The sequence below is a fragment of the Argentina anserina genome, chromosome 4 (genome assembly GCF_933775445.1).
Source record: "Argentina anserina chromosome 4, drPotAnse1.1, whole genome shotgun sequence".
NCBI classification, from domain to species: Eukaryota; Viridiplantae; Streptophyta; class Magnoliopsida; order Rosales; family Rosaceae; genus Argentina; species Argentina anserina.
The window spans coordinates 17,798,729-17,817,000 of record NC_065875.1 but is presented as its reverse complement, the minus strand read 5'-3'; the positions used below and the strand labels follow the sequence as shown (position 1 = coordinate 17,817,000).

The window sequence follows — 18,272 nt, the reverse complement described above, 5'->3', positions numbered from 1 at the left end:
CATTGAGGTTTGAGTACTCAGAGTAAAACCATTTTATTAAAATAATGCAAGTTTGGGATACAATCATGCTAAAATAGTTTGTGGAGCTCCAAAGGTAGGGTAAGGTGAATTCAACTTCAAGCAATGCTCGACCGATCCTAACAATTAAATAGTTGAGGCCAACTACACATTTGTTATAATAAAAAAGTAGTGAGAGTGTCCATTTAAACGTAATGTCTTCAATAGTATAGAATATAATGGATGCAATAATAAGTAGGGCATTGCCCCTCCGGAGGTTCACGATCATCGACATCGAGCAGTTGAGCAACAACAACAGCTACTTGTATTGGTTAGCTCCCCTATCTAGAATGATATGCAGAATCCCAGCCGTTATCCAAATCAATAGAAATAGCTATTGTTGTTGCTCAACTGCTCGATTTCGTAGTATCAACTATGAATTTATGAACCATATAAAAAGTCAATTTCAACTCGAATATCGTAGATAAGTTGACTCGATCCTTTTCCTAGTTTGATCATGAAAATCAACCTTTGAATTTTCTTTGACCAAGTATTCCCTGGTTTGACCATGTTGACCAATTATCGGAAAACTCGAAAATAATCCAACTTCAATAGTCGATTGATACTAAACATACTTTATGGATATAAAAGTTACTCAGAATTATATCAACGACTTATTTATTATACTGACACATTTCTAAGTTAAATAATTCTCGAACCAGACGAGAATCGGAACTAACATTAGTCATAACTAAAAGTTACGTTTAATTGTTGCAAGTTTAAATTATAATTTTACTAAGTTACCTTGGTTAAAAAAGTAAAATCATTAAAATTATTTAATAAATGGTAAAAAGGTAACTTAGGATAAAACATTAAAAGTAAATAGTAAATTTTTTATTTTCTGCCAGGGGCATTTTAATAATTTCACTTTATGGTAAAAACAGAAAATAACTATAGTAAAAAGGTAAAACCAGGGGAATTCACCCCATTGTCTCTGATCACAAATCTGGCCTCCAAAAACTAACTCAGATCTCAACCCAACAAACATGCAGTACAAACAATAGCTTCTCCAACAGACAACACATCCAATTATACAAATACATAAGAAAAAGAACGTGTTCGCTACCTTGACGATCCTTAAGGAGTTGTGGACGTCAAAGTAGAAATGGATAGAGAAAGGAAGAGAGGGCTACGTCCCAATTCGATGGAATTTGAAGGAAGAACATGATCAAAAAGGAAATTGAGGTTGGCTTACCAATATGAGGTTAAATGGCTTGCCAGAACCCATGAAATTGCTAAACAGAAGGAGAACCTCGTCGCTGATGCCATGGCGATGAAGAACAGGAAAAGGAAGAAAAGAGGATTAGCCCAAAATCAACGAAATTAAAAGGAGAATTGGACTGGGTCTTTGAAAGGAGGTTTCCACTTACCCATAGAAGCTACAAAAGCTCGTTGTAGCTCTGAGTTCCATCAGAATTCTCCGATTTGAACATCACTGCCTCCAGTTTCGATTTGAGGTAGAAACACCTAGGAGTAGTCATCCATATACATAGTTTTGTAGAGGAAGGAGAGGAGAACTAGAGGGTGAGGTTGCATGTTGCCGAATCGTTGTCGTTGAGGCGGCGCGAGGAGAAGAGAAAGACCGAATGGTCTCTGTGTTGTTGAGAAAAGAAGAAGAAGAAGAGAAGAAGGTGAGGTAAGTTAATAAGAAAAGAATTCGGGCCCAGGTCAAGTTTTTTTTTTAAGAGAAAGAGTTTAGGGCTTTTTCCCAGGCCCAAATTTAAAACCCAAAGCGATTTTAAAATTTTCAGAAAACATTTTTTAAAATTAAATACAATTTTTTAGAAAATCGTAAAAACAAAACCGAGCGTCGGAAAAATATTCCGAAGACATTTCAAAGCTCATGGCAACGTGTAGTATAATAACGACGTATTAAACTACAAACTTGACATTTAAGCTAAATATCAATTAATTATTCCTAATGTGTCGGTAATCGAGATTAGAAATCTTGAGTATTACAATAGTCTTGGAGTGTCAATTCTAGCGCGGCCTAGGGATCCGTGAAAGGTACTTGGGACGACCCCCCAGCCGTGGTCTAGGAGTCGGGGAATAACCCGGCCCCGTGTTCAGGATCAGGGAACAATCTTAGCGAAAGCGATGTGTCCGCCTCTCAGGGAGGGGACTGGCGAGGTGACGATGGGTTCTCTTGTTTGTTCGGAATCAACTTTTTGTGTTAACCTGGAAGTCTTACTGACGATGACCCTCTTTCTAGCGCTAAATGTTACAAGAGCTAAATCTGGGGGATCGAGCTTCTCGTAGCTTTATATTCCAGTGTGTCAGCTCAGTGGGACCTGCACACAACACAAGTCAAAGATAAAGGGTTAGTGGTGCGCTGACCTTTGACCCTTCGAACTTAAGTTAGTATCCAGTGCGGAATAAGTTCGAGTATTAAGGACTCATGAATACATTACATCTTTTAGGTAGTTTCAGCATCTAATTTATAGGTGCATTGGGGAATGTCCCTGGCCTTTCCCTCGATGTGGGAATGTGTGCTAGTACACTGCATCCATCTCTGAATGGAAGCCACCGTGGGTGGCGCCAATGGCAATACCCGAGCAAGTAGAAGGGTTTCCGGGCCGGTCTGTCTGCCTGTCGGGTTTCCAAATTAAGCTGAAGATCACCCCGTTCAGGGGTGGTTTTAACAATACACAATCATATTGCAGATTTTCAGCTGGTGCAATCACTGCAATATGCTATAATTATTGGCTTTGCTTCGGTTCTTTAAGAAGATGCCTTGTGGACAACAAACTTAAAGTTACCCAATCTACAAACAGTGGAAGATGATTATACTTTTCTCATCATCGATGTTACAAGGAATACAAGCCCAACATCAAGTTTCTCTTTCTAACATCATATACATATATCATATAGTTGTGTTCCAGCCAACTTCCAACTTCAGCAGTATTTTAGACGGGCATAGTTGCTACTGAATTGGCTTGGCTGCAGATGAATTAGATCAATTACTAGTTTGCTTTTCCAGTTTTCCTTTTTCACTATAAATGGAATTCCAGTCCAGAAAATGAATAAGCAAAGAAGCAAAGTTGCCAGTTACTTGCCTGTCTTGCCATCAGCATCACTCTAAGTTCAATTCGTCACTGTGCGTAATCCCTTAGGTCAATAATCAATATTACAGTACGTACGTCTATATTTATGAGGCCAACTTAAAGTAAACTTTGGCTAACCACACCGACTTTGTTTCCTGTACCTATAAGATAAACAATTTGTTTATCAATCATCAGACACTAGTCACACTACAATATTGATTATCTTTAGATCCGAGACCATCACTGCTACTGATAATCTCTCATGACGTCGACATATATATCCATGCAGGCTCTATACATGCATATGACCACGATCATAAATTGTGCAACATGAGGAATAAATTTACCATTTTACATATCTTGATAATTCCAAACAAACTATTTATACTCGAAATGAAACCGTACAGTAACAATATATTGGGGACGGCGTTTATGCACGCTTCTAGCTTCTAGCTAGTTGTAAGCTGTAACATCGATCGTTTTAGCTGCTCATCAGCTGAAGTACGTAATATATATATATATATATATATATATATATATATATATATCCTTTTTCTAATTGAGGATGGATGTGTCGTTGTGATGCATTCTCGATCACCGGAGGAACAGCGTGCTGCAGCTCCTCCTTACGCTTATTACATACGTATGATTGTACGAATGATGAATTGATGGCTAAAAGCCTAAAATGATTGGGATTAAAGTAATTTAGTACGTACTTACTCTTTGGATGCACCCTATAAACTATAAATACTCCTCAATTGCAACGTTGCTGCTGTCTGGTGTTCGTCAACCCTATATACTGGGTTTACTCGCTTATATATTGCAGAGCTCTAAACTTCGTCGACTGCTGGCTAATTCGTTTTACTTCAATAAGTTACTAATGAGCAATTAAGGTTGCCAAATTAAAGTCCGCAGCGACTGATTGGCAGCGACTGATTGGAACAATATATATATATATATATATATATATATATATATATATATATATATATGGAGTGGTACGTAACTACGTACTGCCAGGAACCCCTACTTGATCCCCCAGTAATAACTTATCTGATATATTTACCATGATTTTTGTTTCCTCCGTGCTTGTAGTCTTGTACTATTCTAGGGCAACAACAATACAATCTGGTAATAGAGCCGGTCACTCCGGTCAGCCGGCCATTTTGGATAACGAGGAGTTAACACCGACATGATACAGACACTTCTCCATCAGATTTAGAATCAGCTAGATCCAGAAATGGCTACATGTGATGGCTTATAACTTCATCTCTCAGCTCTTGTGTGCATGTGTTTAGGGGTGGAAAAATGAACCAAATAAAACCGAACTAAGCTTTATTAACCGAACTAAATAAATTAGTTATCAAGTATTTCGGTTATTGAAATTTCGGTACGGTAGTACTGAACCGATTTCTCTAAGTTGGGACGGTAATGGTAATGGTTGTGGTGAAAGTTAGTATTACAGTTTTTAATTTTTAATTATTTATTTTTAAATTTATTATTACATATATTGATCTTAGTCGTTGATATATCTCAAATTAAGGCTCGTCAACGGCCTTGCGGGCTTGTATTAGAAAAAAAAACATAATACTTTTATTTAAGGGTTTGAAATAATAAAAGAATTATTAGAAAATATTCTTTAAAAAATCACAAATAAATTCTAATTTTGAAATATTGTCGATCGATACCGATAGATGTGATTGATATATGTATTTGGGGACCCTGTAAAAATTTTGTCCATTTTGAACATAGTTTGACCATATGTACCTACGGTTAACCAAAAAAGAGGCGTTTTGACATAATAAAATCTCATTGACCGGGACTTTGCTAAATGAGTTTCCTTGTTGCGACCAGCACGATTGGTGACAAAAATTAGAAATTAGGTGATTTTAAATATGTAAACAGCTTTCGACATTCGTATCTTGGTAATGAGTCATCCCTTAGGGCACATTAGTGGTGTTTTTGCTTTACTGAAAATTCTGACGATCAAACGAGGTCCGAATCAAATGAAATTTAAAAATTGTCACTAAATATATATACTGTTCACATTGGATGGTATCGATCGATTCCGAAAAGTTTCCTTCATATAGTCACTTCATAATGCGATGGTTTTATTATAAACATAATATAAAGGTTATGATACATTAGTAGACACTTCGGCGATCGACAACTCCAGTTCGAAATATGGTTGATCGACACCAGCTGATGTGATCAGTATATATATTTAGAAAACCAATGTCTAAAGCTCCAGTTCAGTCCAAATCAATGTCTAACACAAGAGGAGATTGAAGTCATCAATGTTGCTATTTTGTATCAGTCCTTGAATTTGTTAATTTGTTCATGTTATGATGTTGGAGTGTTGGACAATACTATGTAATCGCATTAGCATTTGAGGGATATTGTTATATTAAATAGCTCTGTCCAAAATTCAACTATGAACTATGAAGTTTGTTTAACTTTCTTTTGTCAGCAAAGAAATTGGTCTGGGCCTTAAACTTAATTAGGCCTATATCATATCTTGGTAGAAGCCTATTACCAACTGAAAATATCGGTATACTAAAAACTTTGTACAAAAGCTTAAGTGGTCAGTAATAGTACAAATTTTCTTAGTACTAATTACAATTAGTTGGTAAATGATAATGACAAAAATGAATTGGTAATGTACCGAACTCAGCCCTATATGTGTTCGGTTATATGAGATTCTGAGAAATCAGATCCAGTAAAAATTACGTACCCTTTCTCTTCATCAAGAAGTTGAGATCGAGATAATAATTGAAAAACAAATTGGTAATCAAAAGGAGAGCAGGAGAGACTTGTATAATCTTCTTCACGAAGATAATTAATTTGGCATAGAAGCTATAGGGAAATACACCTGCTCGGCTGCTCTTCCACGTACTTATGTTCGATCTGTTCAATATATGTCGTGGCATAAAAGACAAACCTACAAGCCATAGCTAGCTTTGAAATTTCCCTCGATATATAATAATTGCAGTCACTATTTCTGATATTTCTATGATTTTAGCACTATCTACCTCCTTAAAAAAAACTTAAATTTAGTAATAAACTACTCATTCACGTCAAAAAAGGCTATATAGCCAGAAGATTTTAGTTCTTCTTTTACATCAATCCGCACCCGATTCCAACACCCTAACTACCTAGCTAGCTCGAATATATTAACATGGATAAGGGAATCCATGATTATACAACTGGATTCATGATTAATCGTATTGCATGTCCAATATGGGAGAGACTATTTTTGTTATGAACTCGGAAACCGTAATTTTTCCTTCAAATTATAGCAGAGCTCGTCTGCGTTTGAAGAAGACAACCTTACTGTGCTGCACTAAAACATTTTGTTGGATCATATATGAAATCTAGCTGCTTTTCTCTCTCTCTCTCTCTCTCTCTCAAAACCCTAATAGTGGTGAGCATATGGGGCTATCCATAGCGATCTAAACACGATGAGAGACTACCTACCTTTTCTTTTGCTCTTTTCTTCACTTTAAAATTTATTGGTTTAATGGACAAAGGCCACGGCCCCTCCATGTGGTCTAATAGCTTTAGAAGCAAACTACATTACGAAACTAATACCATTTTCAAATGCATGTCCTTTTCTTTTTATTCTGGCTTTTGTTGTACTCACATGACGAACAGTCCACCTATATGGATGAATAAAGCATATGATATATAATATATACAATATGATGGAAATATACATAGAAAGGGTTTCGATGGGGAAGCTAGGTTGGTTGCATGCTTACATCGTCAACAAGTAAAGGTGTGATATATTTGTGTAACAAAATATCAGATCGATCTATGGTGTTGGACTATGCCTTGAACGGTAACATGCAACTAATGATTTTCCTCTCATGCGTTCCACAATGTTTTAGATTCTTTGCCATCTTGCATTACAAGAAACATAGTATATTCGAAGTCAAGACAAGGTTTATGTTTTGTATTAATACGATGTAAGAGATGCGAGCATAGTTGTAGTATTAGAATTTAGAGTTTAATTAGGATTTAGTAATAATTAAACTCACGTACGTATAATTATCAAGTAATATCATGTAGATTCGCATGCAACTCATTGATAATAACTCAATATACAGGCGCAAGGTGAATGTACGTATATAAGTAACTCATTATCTTTTATAAAATTACAATATGTTTCTTTATGCAAAATACCTTATAGTGGTCACTGATTAAAGTGCCATACCGATTAATCTTTGCTTTTGTGTTCGTAAGGCAAATTACTAGGAATCGAATTTGCTCACCCAGCCCCTAGGGGTCATAGTACCAACTCAATGAATAGCTGCCACGTATGGTAACCAAAACCAAGGAGTAACTATAGTTTAAAAAAAAAACTATTTGTTTCCTTCTTCTCTCATTCCATGTCTTTCTCAGCCTCACCCCACGGCACTGCAACAATACGCCCCTAGCTAGATTCTACAACTATACACCCATACCTATCAATCTCTCATGAGTTAATTCCTCATATGATACTTAAGTAGTATGGCTACTCGGACAATTTGGTACCTGATGTATGAAAACGGACAATTTGGTACCTGAAGTTCTCATTTGTAAGCAATTTTGGTACCTCTATCAATTTTGATCATATTTTTAGAGTTATTTTCGTCATTCTGGCCCTAAACTAATTAAATTCACATTTTTCTTCATTTTTTCCTATAACTGCCTCTCTTTGGAGATAATTAAATTGATATATCTACTCCACTCAGCATCTACTTCCCATATATTGAAAATAATTTTTTTTCTTAATATACTTATTGTATCCTAATTATTTTATGCAAAGGAAATAAATTTCCTTTATGCAATTGTAATTTTTTTTTAAAATATTTTTTAATTACTTATAATTAAAATTAATTTAGATTGATAGCTACATTATGAAAACTTATATACGTAAATCATCACAGATACTAAGTGGATGAGTTATCAAATTTTTAGTGATAATTTAGAGACAATTTGGAGGTATTATGAAAAAATGAAGTAAAATAGAGATAGAATGACGGAAGTAACCCTGAAAATATGGTCAAAATTGACATAAGTACCAAAATGGCCTAAATTTGAGAACTTTAGGTACCAAATTGTCCACTTTCATACATCATGTATCAAATTGTCTAAGTAGCCAAACATCAGGTACTATAGGAGGAATTTACCCATCTCTCATATCTCCCAAAACTTTGTTTTACATTCACCTTCTTCTTCTTCTCAAGACCGCCATATATAATTTAAAGCAATTGTGGTAGTATTCAAATCAAATTAAATTAAGTATAATTAACAAGCATTATATAAATTTAATTCTTAATTTACAATTTATTTTCTCATCTTCATATTTATGGACACTCACATAACTTATAGTCTATAATTAGTTTAAGAAAATATTTGGGCATAGACTATAGATCATTTACCTATATAAGTTATGTGAGTGTTTATGAATATGGATATGAGAGAATAAATTATAGATTAGGGATTAAATTTATATGATGCTTGTCAATTATACTTGATTTAATTTGATTTGAATACTACCACAGCTGCTTTGAATATATATTATTTGACTTAGAATATTCTCATAGATCAAATTATATATATATATATATATAAATGATTTGATTAGTTTAGGAAATGATGAGCATAGACTATAGATCATTTACCTGTATAAGTTAGGTGAGTGTCTATGAATATGAGAGAATAAATAATAAATTAGAGATTAAATTTCTATGATACTTGTCAATTATACTTAATTTGATTTGAATACTAGCATAGCTGCTTTGAACTGTATCTAGATGGTCTTGAGAAAAAGAAAGTGAATGTAAAACAAAATTTTGGGAGATGAGAGAGATTAATCGGTGTATTGTTGGAGTGCGGTGGGGTGGGGGTGAGAAGACAGGGAATGAAAGAAGTATTAAATAAATAGTTTTTTATTGAAGTTTAACTATAGTTACTCTTTGGTTTTGGTTACCATAAATGGCATCATTCATTGAGTTGGTAATATGACCCCCCAGGGGCTGGGGGTGAGCAAAATCGATTCCAAATTACTAATTACTATAGGGTGCTAAGTGGTTAAGTGCAGTCATTATCTGTATAAAGATGAAACATAATATGCTTGGGTAGCACACACCTGATGTTAAGTTTTGTCGATGAACACTTCTGATGTTAAGTTGAAGCTGATCAAAAGCAATTCTGCGTTGAAACCACATGCTGGCGACTAATGATAGGATGCTTTGTTGACCCGACACTTCCATCAATAAATTAATTCATGATTGCATTATATGGAGTTAATTTGCACCAATAAAGTAATTGATTGAACATGAATTTTTGGTTCATATAAATGTTGAAGTGGACTGAAATTAGTTTGTTGCCTCCAAATTTAACTAGCTTGTACGTAGTGCAGTACGTTCATTTCAAACTATGATTATTATTCCACATTTTTTAGGCTGCATCTATCAATGTAGTTTTTATTATGTTACATATCACGTCTTATGATGGGATAATTGAACTGCACGAGTAGATTAATAGATATATTGTAAAAGTGTTAATTATATATTACACGATGTTGTATACTTCGTACGTACTGTTGAGTTGAAATTTAAAGAAGGGAAACGGGGTTGGGCTCCCAGAGTGCGGTGGATCCTAATTCACCTTCTGCTCTGAGGGTGAGACTTGACTTCTATATTGTCTATCTTCGAGATATTAGCCTAATCTTTTATTAATTATATAAAAAAAGTTATGTTGAGTATGCTGCAAACATGAAATGTCTCATATTCAATCTTCATTACTTGTGTTTCATTATCATAATTACAATTGAGGCAGATTTGATCAATTGATATGATGCATTCAAGAAACATAATAATCTTTCAGTATGGTGGGTGGTGTGAATACCTTTAAGCTTGTTAGCAAAGGCAGTTTGCTGTTGAATGTCGGGTTTGGATCGGAATGTTTCCTTAGCTCTCAAAACACCATGTTTGTGGGTAATCTTCAAACATAAGCTCAATCCACTTTTTAAACTCAGTACTATACTAATTTTTTCATAAATATTATAAATCTAGATAACTTTTCAGATTTTTGAAAAATCTGAAAATGTATTGTCCATTTGCTCCCTCCTGAAAATTCATTATGTGATGCTATTGACAATTGTAGTATGTGATATTTTGTTCTCTTGGTTCAAGCACACCCTACATTTGTACCTATTATATAAACTAGACTCGTTTCCGTGATATGCACGTGTTTATTTATCGCACGAGTTATTGTGTAAAAATAAAAATAAAGTAGATTTTATTTGTTGTTATATATTTTAGGTAAAAATGTCAATATGCACCCCAAATTTGGACATAATTATCAGTTTGCACCCCGAACTTGCATTTAAGTCAATTTACCTCCTAAACTTGATAAAAATTGCCGATTTGCACCATATCCGTTAATTTTAATGTTTTTCATCCAATTTTAAGTTACATGTCATGCATTTGAGGGGCTGTATTGTCATTATAAATATTTTTTTTTATTTTTTTTCAAAATATGTTATTGATTTATATATAAACTACTATAAAGGCAGCACCTAAAAGCTTCACTATGAACTACTAATTTTACCATTCTCTAACTTTATCCTCACACAGACAAAATGACAATTATGTAAAATACAAATGTTTTACTAATGTGTTTTACCAAAACTATCCTTCATAAGAAACCGAATTACATAAAATGATGGACTTTTAAGAATCAAGAATACACTTCAAATTAATTAATAGAAAATTAAAAATAAATGTGTACATATAAATATATATATATATATATATATATATATACACACAACACTATATATTTGAATGGCTGGGTATGTTGAACATATAATTTAAAGTATGGTTAAGTATATAGAAAAAAGATGTAAATAAATAATTTGATTAAAAAATAATCCTCCTTTTAGAAAATATTTTTATTTGTTTTTAAGAAAAATATTAATAGAAAATGATAACATTACTCCTCATGTGCATGTCATGTGACGCAAAATTAGATATAAACAGTTAAATTTAACGGATGGAGTGTAAATCAGCAATTTTTACCAAGTTTAGGAGGTAAATTGACTCAAATACAAGTTCATGGTGCAAATTGACAATTTCAGCTAAATTTATGGTGTATTTTAACAATTTTGTCTATATTTTATTTTCTTTTTTGAAGACTTATCTATTTTGATTTTTTTTAACATAATCCTTTTATGTAATTATGTTTGGTAAAAATAGTATTTTGGACAAAAAAAATTTTTTGATTTTCTTAAGTGCCCACTTTATATAGTAGTATAGATGGGGCCAAGTTAACTTGGTGCCCTTAGTTTGAGTTGATTACCACTTTGCTCATAATAATGAGAAAATTAGAGATACATTCATTTTCAAGTCCTTTTTAAGTTAAAATCACACCTTTTTTTTAATCTATACCTAAAACTTATATCTACATTCCTGACTGGGTTCTCTTTTATAATTAACATATTCAAATTATTTGTTTGAGCTTACTTTTTTGTCCTTTTAACTAAAAATCGAAAATATCTCCCTAAATATAGCTATTAGAATTTTTTAAGCTATAAACATATGAAAATTTTAAATATAAATGTACTTATAAATTAAAATATTTAATTGGTAAATCTGGACAAATTTTATGTTAAGAAATTGTCAATTGAAGAAGTAAAATTATATTATATACATAATGGTATTAATCAAAGCAATTGACTTGAATGCCTTCAAAGTTGTCAATTTGGCTCTTACTTTTTACCACTTTAAGACTATTTAATCATACAATATGGAATTATATTATTTCCACTTCAAAAATACATATTTATTTGTCGTGGTTGTCTAATTTTTATTTTTCCAGTGTATGTTAGAGATCACTCTTATATATATTTTTTATTTCTATATATTCAACCGTTGACCATTAGTAGGTTGTGATTTTTTTGTTTTATTTTGAGATTCTATATAAGATATAGGTGTATAATCCCTCCATATTCATTTGTTATAATAGCAACCCTATCCCATAAGTAATTTATAGTTAAGTGTGATACATCCCAACAATACATCCTACCTATGAAACCCACATTTCTTAACTAAAAAGGCAAATCCTACCTATAGAGCAGAATTAACAAACCAAACCTATCTATCTTCAAAGAACAATTAATCTACACATTCCAAAAATTTAACCTACTGAATAAAAGTTGCATATTCCACATAAAAGAAAAATAATCAAACAAATACCCCTCAAAATCACTTGCCTTCCAGGTATCTTTGCCTATCACATAGGTACAACAACCCGAATTACAAGTAGAATACACCTCACTAACATATTCAACTCAACAAAAAATCACATATACATATTCGATAGAATTCGAATGGGAGTCATACCTTTGGTACTGGAATTACACAACAACAAACACTACAAACATAGACAACTCATACAATTAAAAGCTCAATACCTACCAAACAGGTCTAAAGAAAAACATACCGGAATAAGAGAAAATAAAAGTAGTTGACAAACCAACGCCATAGAAGCTTGTGAAATCGAGCAATCCATTCATATTACAAAAACTAACCAACTAATATCATGAATAATGGTGGAAAACTAAAATTGGGAAACCTCTTATATCAAGGTTTCATGTGAGGAGATTATATAATCTCTGAATCCCCATGTATTTAATTATGTTGCTTTGATCACGGATGATAATGAAATCGATATTTGATGCTACAATCTGTTAGGATATGATGCGAATTTGATTAGGAAAGTAAGTCATAGTTGAACTTGGTTACTCTTCCAAATTGGATATGGTTTATGTCAAAGTTTATTTCTTTCAGGAGTAGGTTCTTTTCTAGTATGAAAAGGTTTTGGTTTTTTTATGCCTATGTATATGAGACATGTAGTAAACCAAGGTGTAGCTGTCATGACTTAGTTCGTGGATGTGATCATCAGGGCGTGGCTAACACGGTAAGGTGGATGTAGTCATTGACAAGGGAGTGTATTTCTCTTATGTAAGGGAGTAGAGATGTGAAGGGTAATGATAGCTCTTGAGTGAGGGTGTGTTCTTGGGAAATTCTATGAGTGTGGATGTACATAAGTTATGGGTTTTGGGTTACGAGATTTAGCTCAAATGTAGCTTGTACTGTTATATTTCTCATAGTAAAGAACATGGTATCTCTTGAAGGATGTAAACATATGTTTGTGTCGAACCTCGTTAATCTTGGTGTTCTCTTGTTGCTTGTCTTATGATTTGTTTACTTTTCTATCGATATACTCTATAAGCCATGTTGGGAGAGATCCTAATTCTTAACACAATCAATGATCAAATATTGAATTTAGTTAACTCAATCATGGTTGGATTTTGAAACAAAGACATATTAAGAGTGTCACATTTAGTAAATACTAGCAAAATAAGGTTATCTTATTTAGAACCAAAATATTTTATTTTTCAAAAAAGAGATATCGTAATAAATATGTTGAATGTAAGTTTAAGATGTGTGTAATATGAAATAGGTTTATATTTTTTGGTGTATGTCTAAATGCCCCTATTATAATCCATGAAGATTAGCAATCATAGAAAGATTATACTAAGTGCATTTCATAGATATTTAGAAGAGTTGGACACTAAAACTTGGGGACACCTTCTAAAATATGACTGTCCTAAAGCACATGATCATAAAGTAAAAAACAAATTTGTTTTTTGAAAGAATGGTCACAAAATAAATGATGGAAATCCTACGCGGCACCACTAACAAAAGAACCACACCTTCAACCAACTGAAAAGCAATATATAGTGGAAGAATAAAAAGGAGAAGAATTCATCTTCACTATCATAGTATGCAATTCCGCCGTTTTATCATTTTTGAAAACAAACTCTGATAATCAAACAACGCATAACTGATTTCGCTGCAAGTAAACTGACTCGATCTAAATGAATTATTAGGTGACGAGGGAGTTGAAAGCAATTTCCTCAGAGATCCTAGACCCTCATTAAATATCCCATGTTGGTAGCAAGGACACACATTATCATCTAGATCTGCCAATGCCAAGTTTCTGTTGCAAGAAATTGAAGAGCAGCTACCAAAGCGAAAATGATAAAAAGGATAGAGACTAGCAAGGAGAGGAGAATAGCTAGAGCCTAGAGGGCTTAAATAGAACCACATGGGTTGCATGTGCTGAGTGTCTGGTTGTCTCTATTCCCTCCTCTCCGATCCCTCCCTTGGTTTGAAATCAATGCCACCATGTGCATATCTCTCCACATTTCCAGCTTCCCCTTTCTAAAACCCCTCAAATACAGTGACATATTATCCAAAAAACTCCCACCAAAACCAACTTGTGTGGAAATGAAATTATCGTAACTGTGGTCCGTCACTATTGATCATTATCCCCAATCAAACCCTTCTTCTTCTTCTTCATTCAATCCCAGTGATAGCGATGAAACACAGGCACCCGTGTGATCGAGAGAGAGTGACAGTAACAATATTATATAGCACCATCTTTGAACTTGAATGATTATTTCCGTCTCTCTCTTTGTGCATGCCCGGCCGGGCCGGTCTAACAGTCCGGGAAGGTGAGCATGAAATGGGGCAGAGATAATCACCCAAAATCAGAGAGTGCTGTCATTGTGCTTTTGCTTCTAAGTGGGGACGACATCCCACATGATATGTTCTGTACCCCTAAATCTTACGTGTATTGGCGCTTTCATAAACTTTGGGTCCTTTATTACAGTATCCCTGGCCCTCCTTCCTCTACACTCTCTGAGCTTTTTGCTCATTCATATCATCATATATGACCAAATTCTCATTCTACCCCTTCGCTTACAGTTTCCTACATTCTCATTCTATCTTATGTAAACATTGCTCTTCATGTTTGGCCTCCCCACCACACTGAATGGGTCTTGTCACTCTTACACAGTGTTAACCTCGCAAATGGTTAAAGACTTCAAACGAGAGTAAGGCTTAGTGAACTAATCCAAATATTAGCAAACAGTTAACATGCTCCGGAGCGTCGGATACTATCGGATTTCAGATTATTATACGGTGACAAAAATTCGACTCTATCCCTTCTCTTGTTCTAAACAAAAACAAAACTAGCCCGATGGATTTTAGCAATACCTAGACTTTGTTACTAAAGTACTCCATTCCTAGGAACATTAGTATTATGAATCCTATTCTTTTGGAGGTTAGAGGACAAAAAACTACCCCAAATATGCCAAACCCAATTTGGCGTCTAACTAAGATTAAGAGGCAACAAGATGAAAACAACCACACACTTCAACATCACAAACAAGAAGAAGGAGAAGAATCCATCTTTCTTCAAATTCTAATCCAGCAGTTCAAAGTTATTCTATTAAAATTTTGTTTCTTTTCCAAACTTGGGTGGGTGATGATGGTGGAATAGAATTACTTGAAGAAAAGAAAAAAGAAAAGCTTTTTCTTAAGCTAAAGATCGACACTGCTATTTAACAGAGACCATGCTTCATGATTCATGATGACGATGATGATCATTACTTGCACTGGAAGAGAGAAAAATAAAATGACACATGGCAACTTGCGAATGGCTGCGTCCAATCAACTCGGCGGCGGCGAAGAACTTGATCCGCCGGCGCCGGAGACGGAAAGCAGCTGCGTCAGCCGGCTCATAGCCCGGACCTGCATCTCCAAGGCCGCAATATAATCTGTCGCCTCCTCCAGAATCACCGGCAGCGGCTGCTTCCGGCAGCCGGGAACCAACCGGCCGAGCACCCGCACCTTCCTCTGCACAGCCGGCAATCCCTTCCCCTTCAGCCGTAAAACGCTAAACTTCTGCTTCTTCAATCTTCCGACACCGGCAGCCGAGGCGGCGGCGGCGCTCTGCTTCCGGTGCTGGCGGAACTTGATCTTGAGGCGGTTGGTGAGAATGGCGCGGCTCCAGCGGGTCCTCCCCTTGGCGGCGGCGGCCAGGACGCGGTCGGCAGCCTCGCGGACGGCGCGACCGCGGGGGGGAGGAGGAGGACAGGTGGAGGAAGAAGAGGTGGTGGGGTCGACGTGGTGGAGGGCCTGGAGCAACTTGGAGGAGTAGAGATGCTGCTGGGCTGGGGATTTCCACTTGGCGTGGGAGGGCAGAGGTTGGAGGTGGTGGGGTTGCTCGTGTTTGGGTTGGAGCTTCTTCTTCTTCTTGTTGCGTTGTTGTATTCTAGAAGAGTCGCGGGGACGATCGGAGGTGGCTACGGGATTCGAGATCAGAGTTGATGCCATCGGATTATTATTATTATTATTCCGATTCCTGTAGGATCTAGATCACTGTCGCTCTTCGCTCTATCTGGTACGAAGTGTTGTCAAGAAAAAAAGGGCATGGTATTTTGGGATAGGATTGGGATTGGGATTGGGATTGGATTATAAGGGCTGGGGGAATCAAATCAGATCAAATCAATCAGCGAGAGAGAGAGAGAGAGAGAGAGAGAGAGAGAGAGAGAGAGAGAGAGAGAGAGAGAGAGAGAGAGAGAGAGAGAGAGAGAGAGAGAGAGAACGGAACGGAGGATGGTGGAGGGAGGTGGAGATGGAGTGGGGAGTAATAATAAGGAAGATGGGAGAAACGGTGGGAAGGGGACTTATAAAGGAACCAAACACAGCAAGCGTCATTTCCTTCAAATCCACCTCACTATTTTTTTCTTATGTTGGAAATTGTTAAAGAACAATTCCAAATTTACCACACTTTTTTTTTACCTAAAGATGAAGTGGTAAGAAATGTTACTTGTGAAAAGAAAAGAGATTGTTTGCCAAGTATTTTCTGATCCGATTATCACAGCTGTTGGCATTTGTGCCGTGAATTTTAGATTATTAAATAAAATCGATCGAACAACTAATCGTAACACACTGCGTGTATAACTGAAATTCTAAATATTGTCAAAATATCACTTGTCTAATAAATAATCTTCTAGAAATTGATACGATTTTGTTCACTTTCGTCAAACAACACTTAAGTTGGGACAATTCCATTTCCAATTAGACACCATGTAATATATATTAATTGGATAAGTAAATTCAGTGCAATGGGTAAGAAATGTAAAATTAAGTATAGTTGAAAACCTGAATTGACATGTCAGAAGATTATCACGTGAAGTGATGCAACCTTTGAACTTTCACATGCCTAAGAGTTTTCTTGAAGAATTATACGAGTACGATCATTTAGCATCATTTTAGCGTCAACAAATCTAAGTTGAGAAGATAAAAATTAAGATTATTGGGGCAAAGATTGAAAAATGAACTAAGATCAATAGGGAAAAATAACCACTACCATGTGATTGGGATAATTGGAGGGATGTGTGGTGGTGTGGCTTCCACTACCAGAGCAGAGGGCAAAAGGGTCCCCAACACAAATATTTGTTTTCATTCCGTGCAGATCCATAAGAGAGAAATGATAAACTAAACAAAATTGCATGTGCAATGTGGGTTGTTTCTCTGCCACTTTTCCTATCCCCTCTCTTTGTTTTCTATTTTGTTGCGTTTTTTTTTGGAGTCTTCTCCTCCCCTTCTCTCTTAAGGTTGTGGCCAGTTATGATCCACCTCCCTCCACATTTTCCTCCCCCGACGGGGTCCCTTCTCCGCCTGCTCCCTTAATCTATGAGATAGAAGATATTTCCCCTTCCTCAAATCCCCATTTCCAGCGTACTTGATCCTCTAAACACATCACAATTGCCACTGATACTATAATAACCGAATGCGAGCGAATGTCATTCATCGATCCAACAATGTATATCGAGCTAACAAACATATCAACCTTGTAAAAAAGGGAGATGCTTGATAGAATACAAAATAACTAGAAACGTTGAGAGGAACTCGGAGGCGAAACTCCTGCAACAAGACTCAAAATGCGAGTTAAGCGTTAGCGAGAATTAGCTGTAAAACTGCTGAGGAAAATGTATATCAAACTGACAGTATGAATCAGCAAGATGACAATTAGAAACGGTTGTGCAAAATCAGAGAAACTAACAGTGACAACTTCGAATGTGAATAATTATTCGGTTCAAACCATTGATAAAGAAAAGAACGGGAAAAATAGTGCTGACAACCTGACATTGGGATAAAAGGTCCAGATGCTCCATATTGATCTATGCTTTGGGATAGTTTATTTAGGTCTAAAGTTTTATAAAATCATGAACCTAATCCGCATTGCTCACCAAAATCA

General features: G+C 35.4%; 1 protein-coding gene across 1 annotated transcript; it reads right to left on the bottom strand.

The window, feature by feature from the left end:
* Nucleotides 1–15,393: 15,393 nt before the first annotated feature.
* On the bottom strand, nucleotides 15,394–16,506 carry LOC126790399 (transcription factor bHLH148-like). The gene has a single exon (XM_050516615.1). The coding sequence runs from the start codon at nucleotides 16,340–16,342 to the stop codon at nucleotides 15,677–15,679; it is 666 nt and encodes a 221-aa protein (XP_050372572.1). The 5' UTR covers nucleotides 16,343–16,506; the 3' UTR covers nucleotides 15,394–15,676.
* Nucleotides 16,507–18,272: the final 1,766 nt, after the last annotated feature.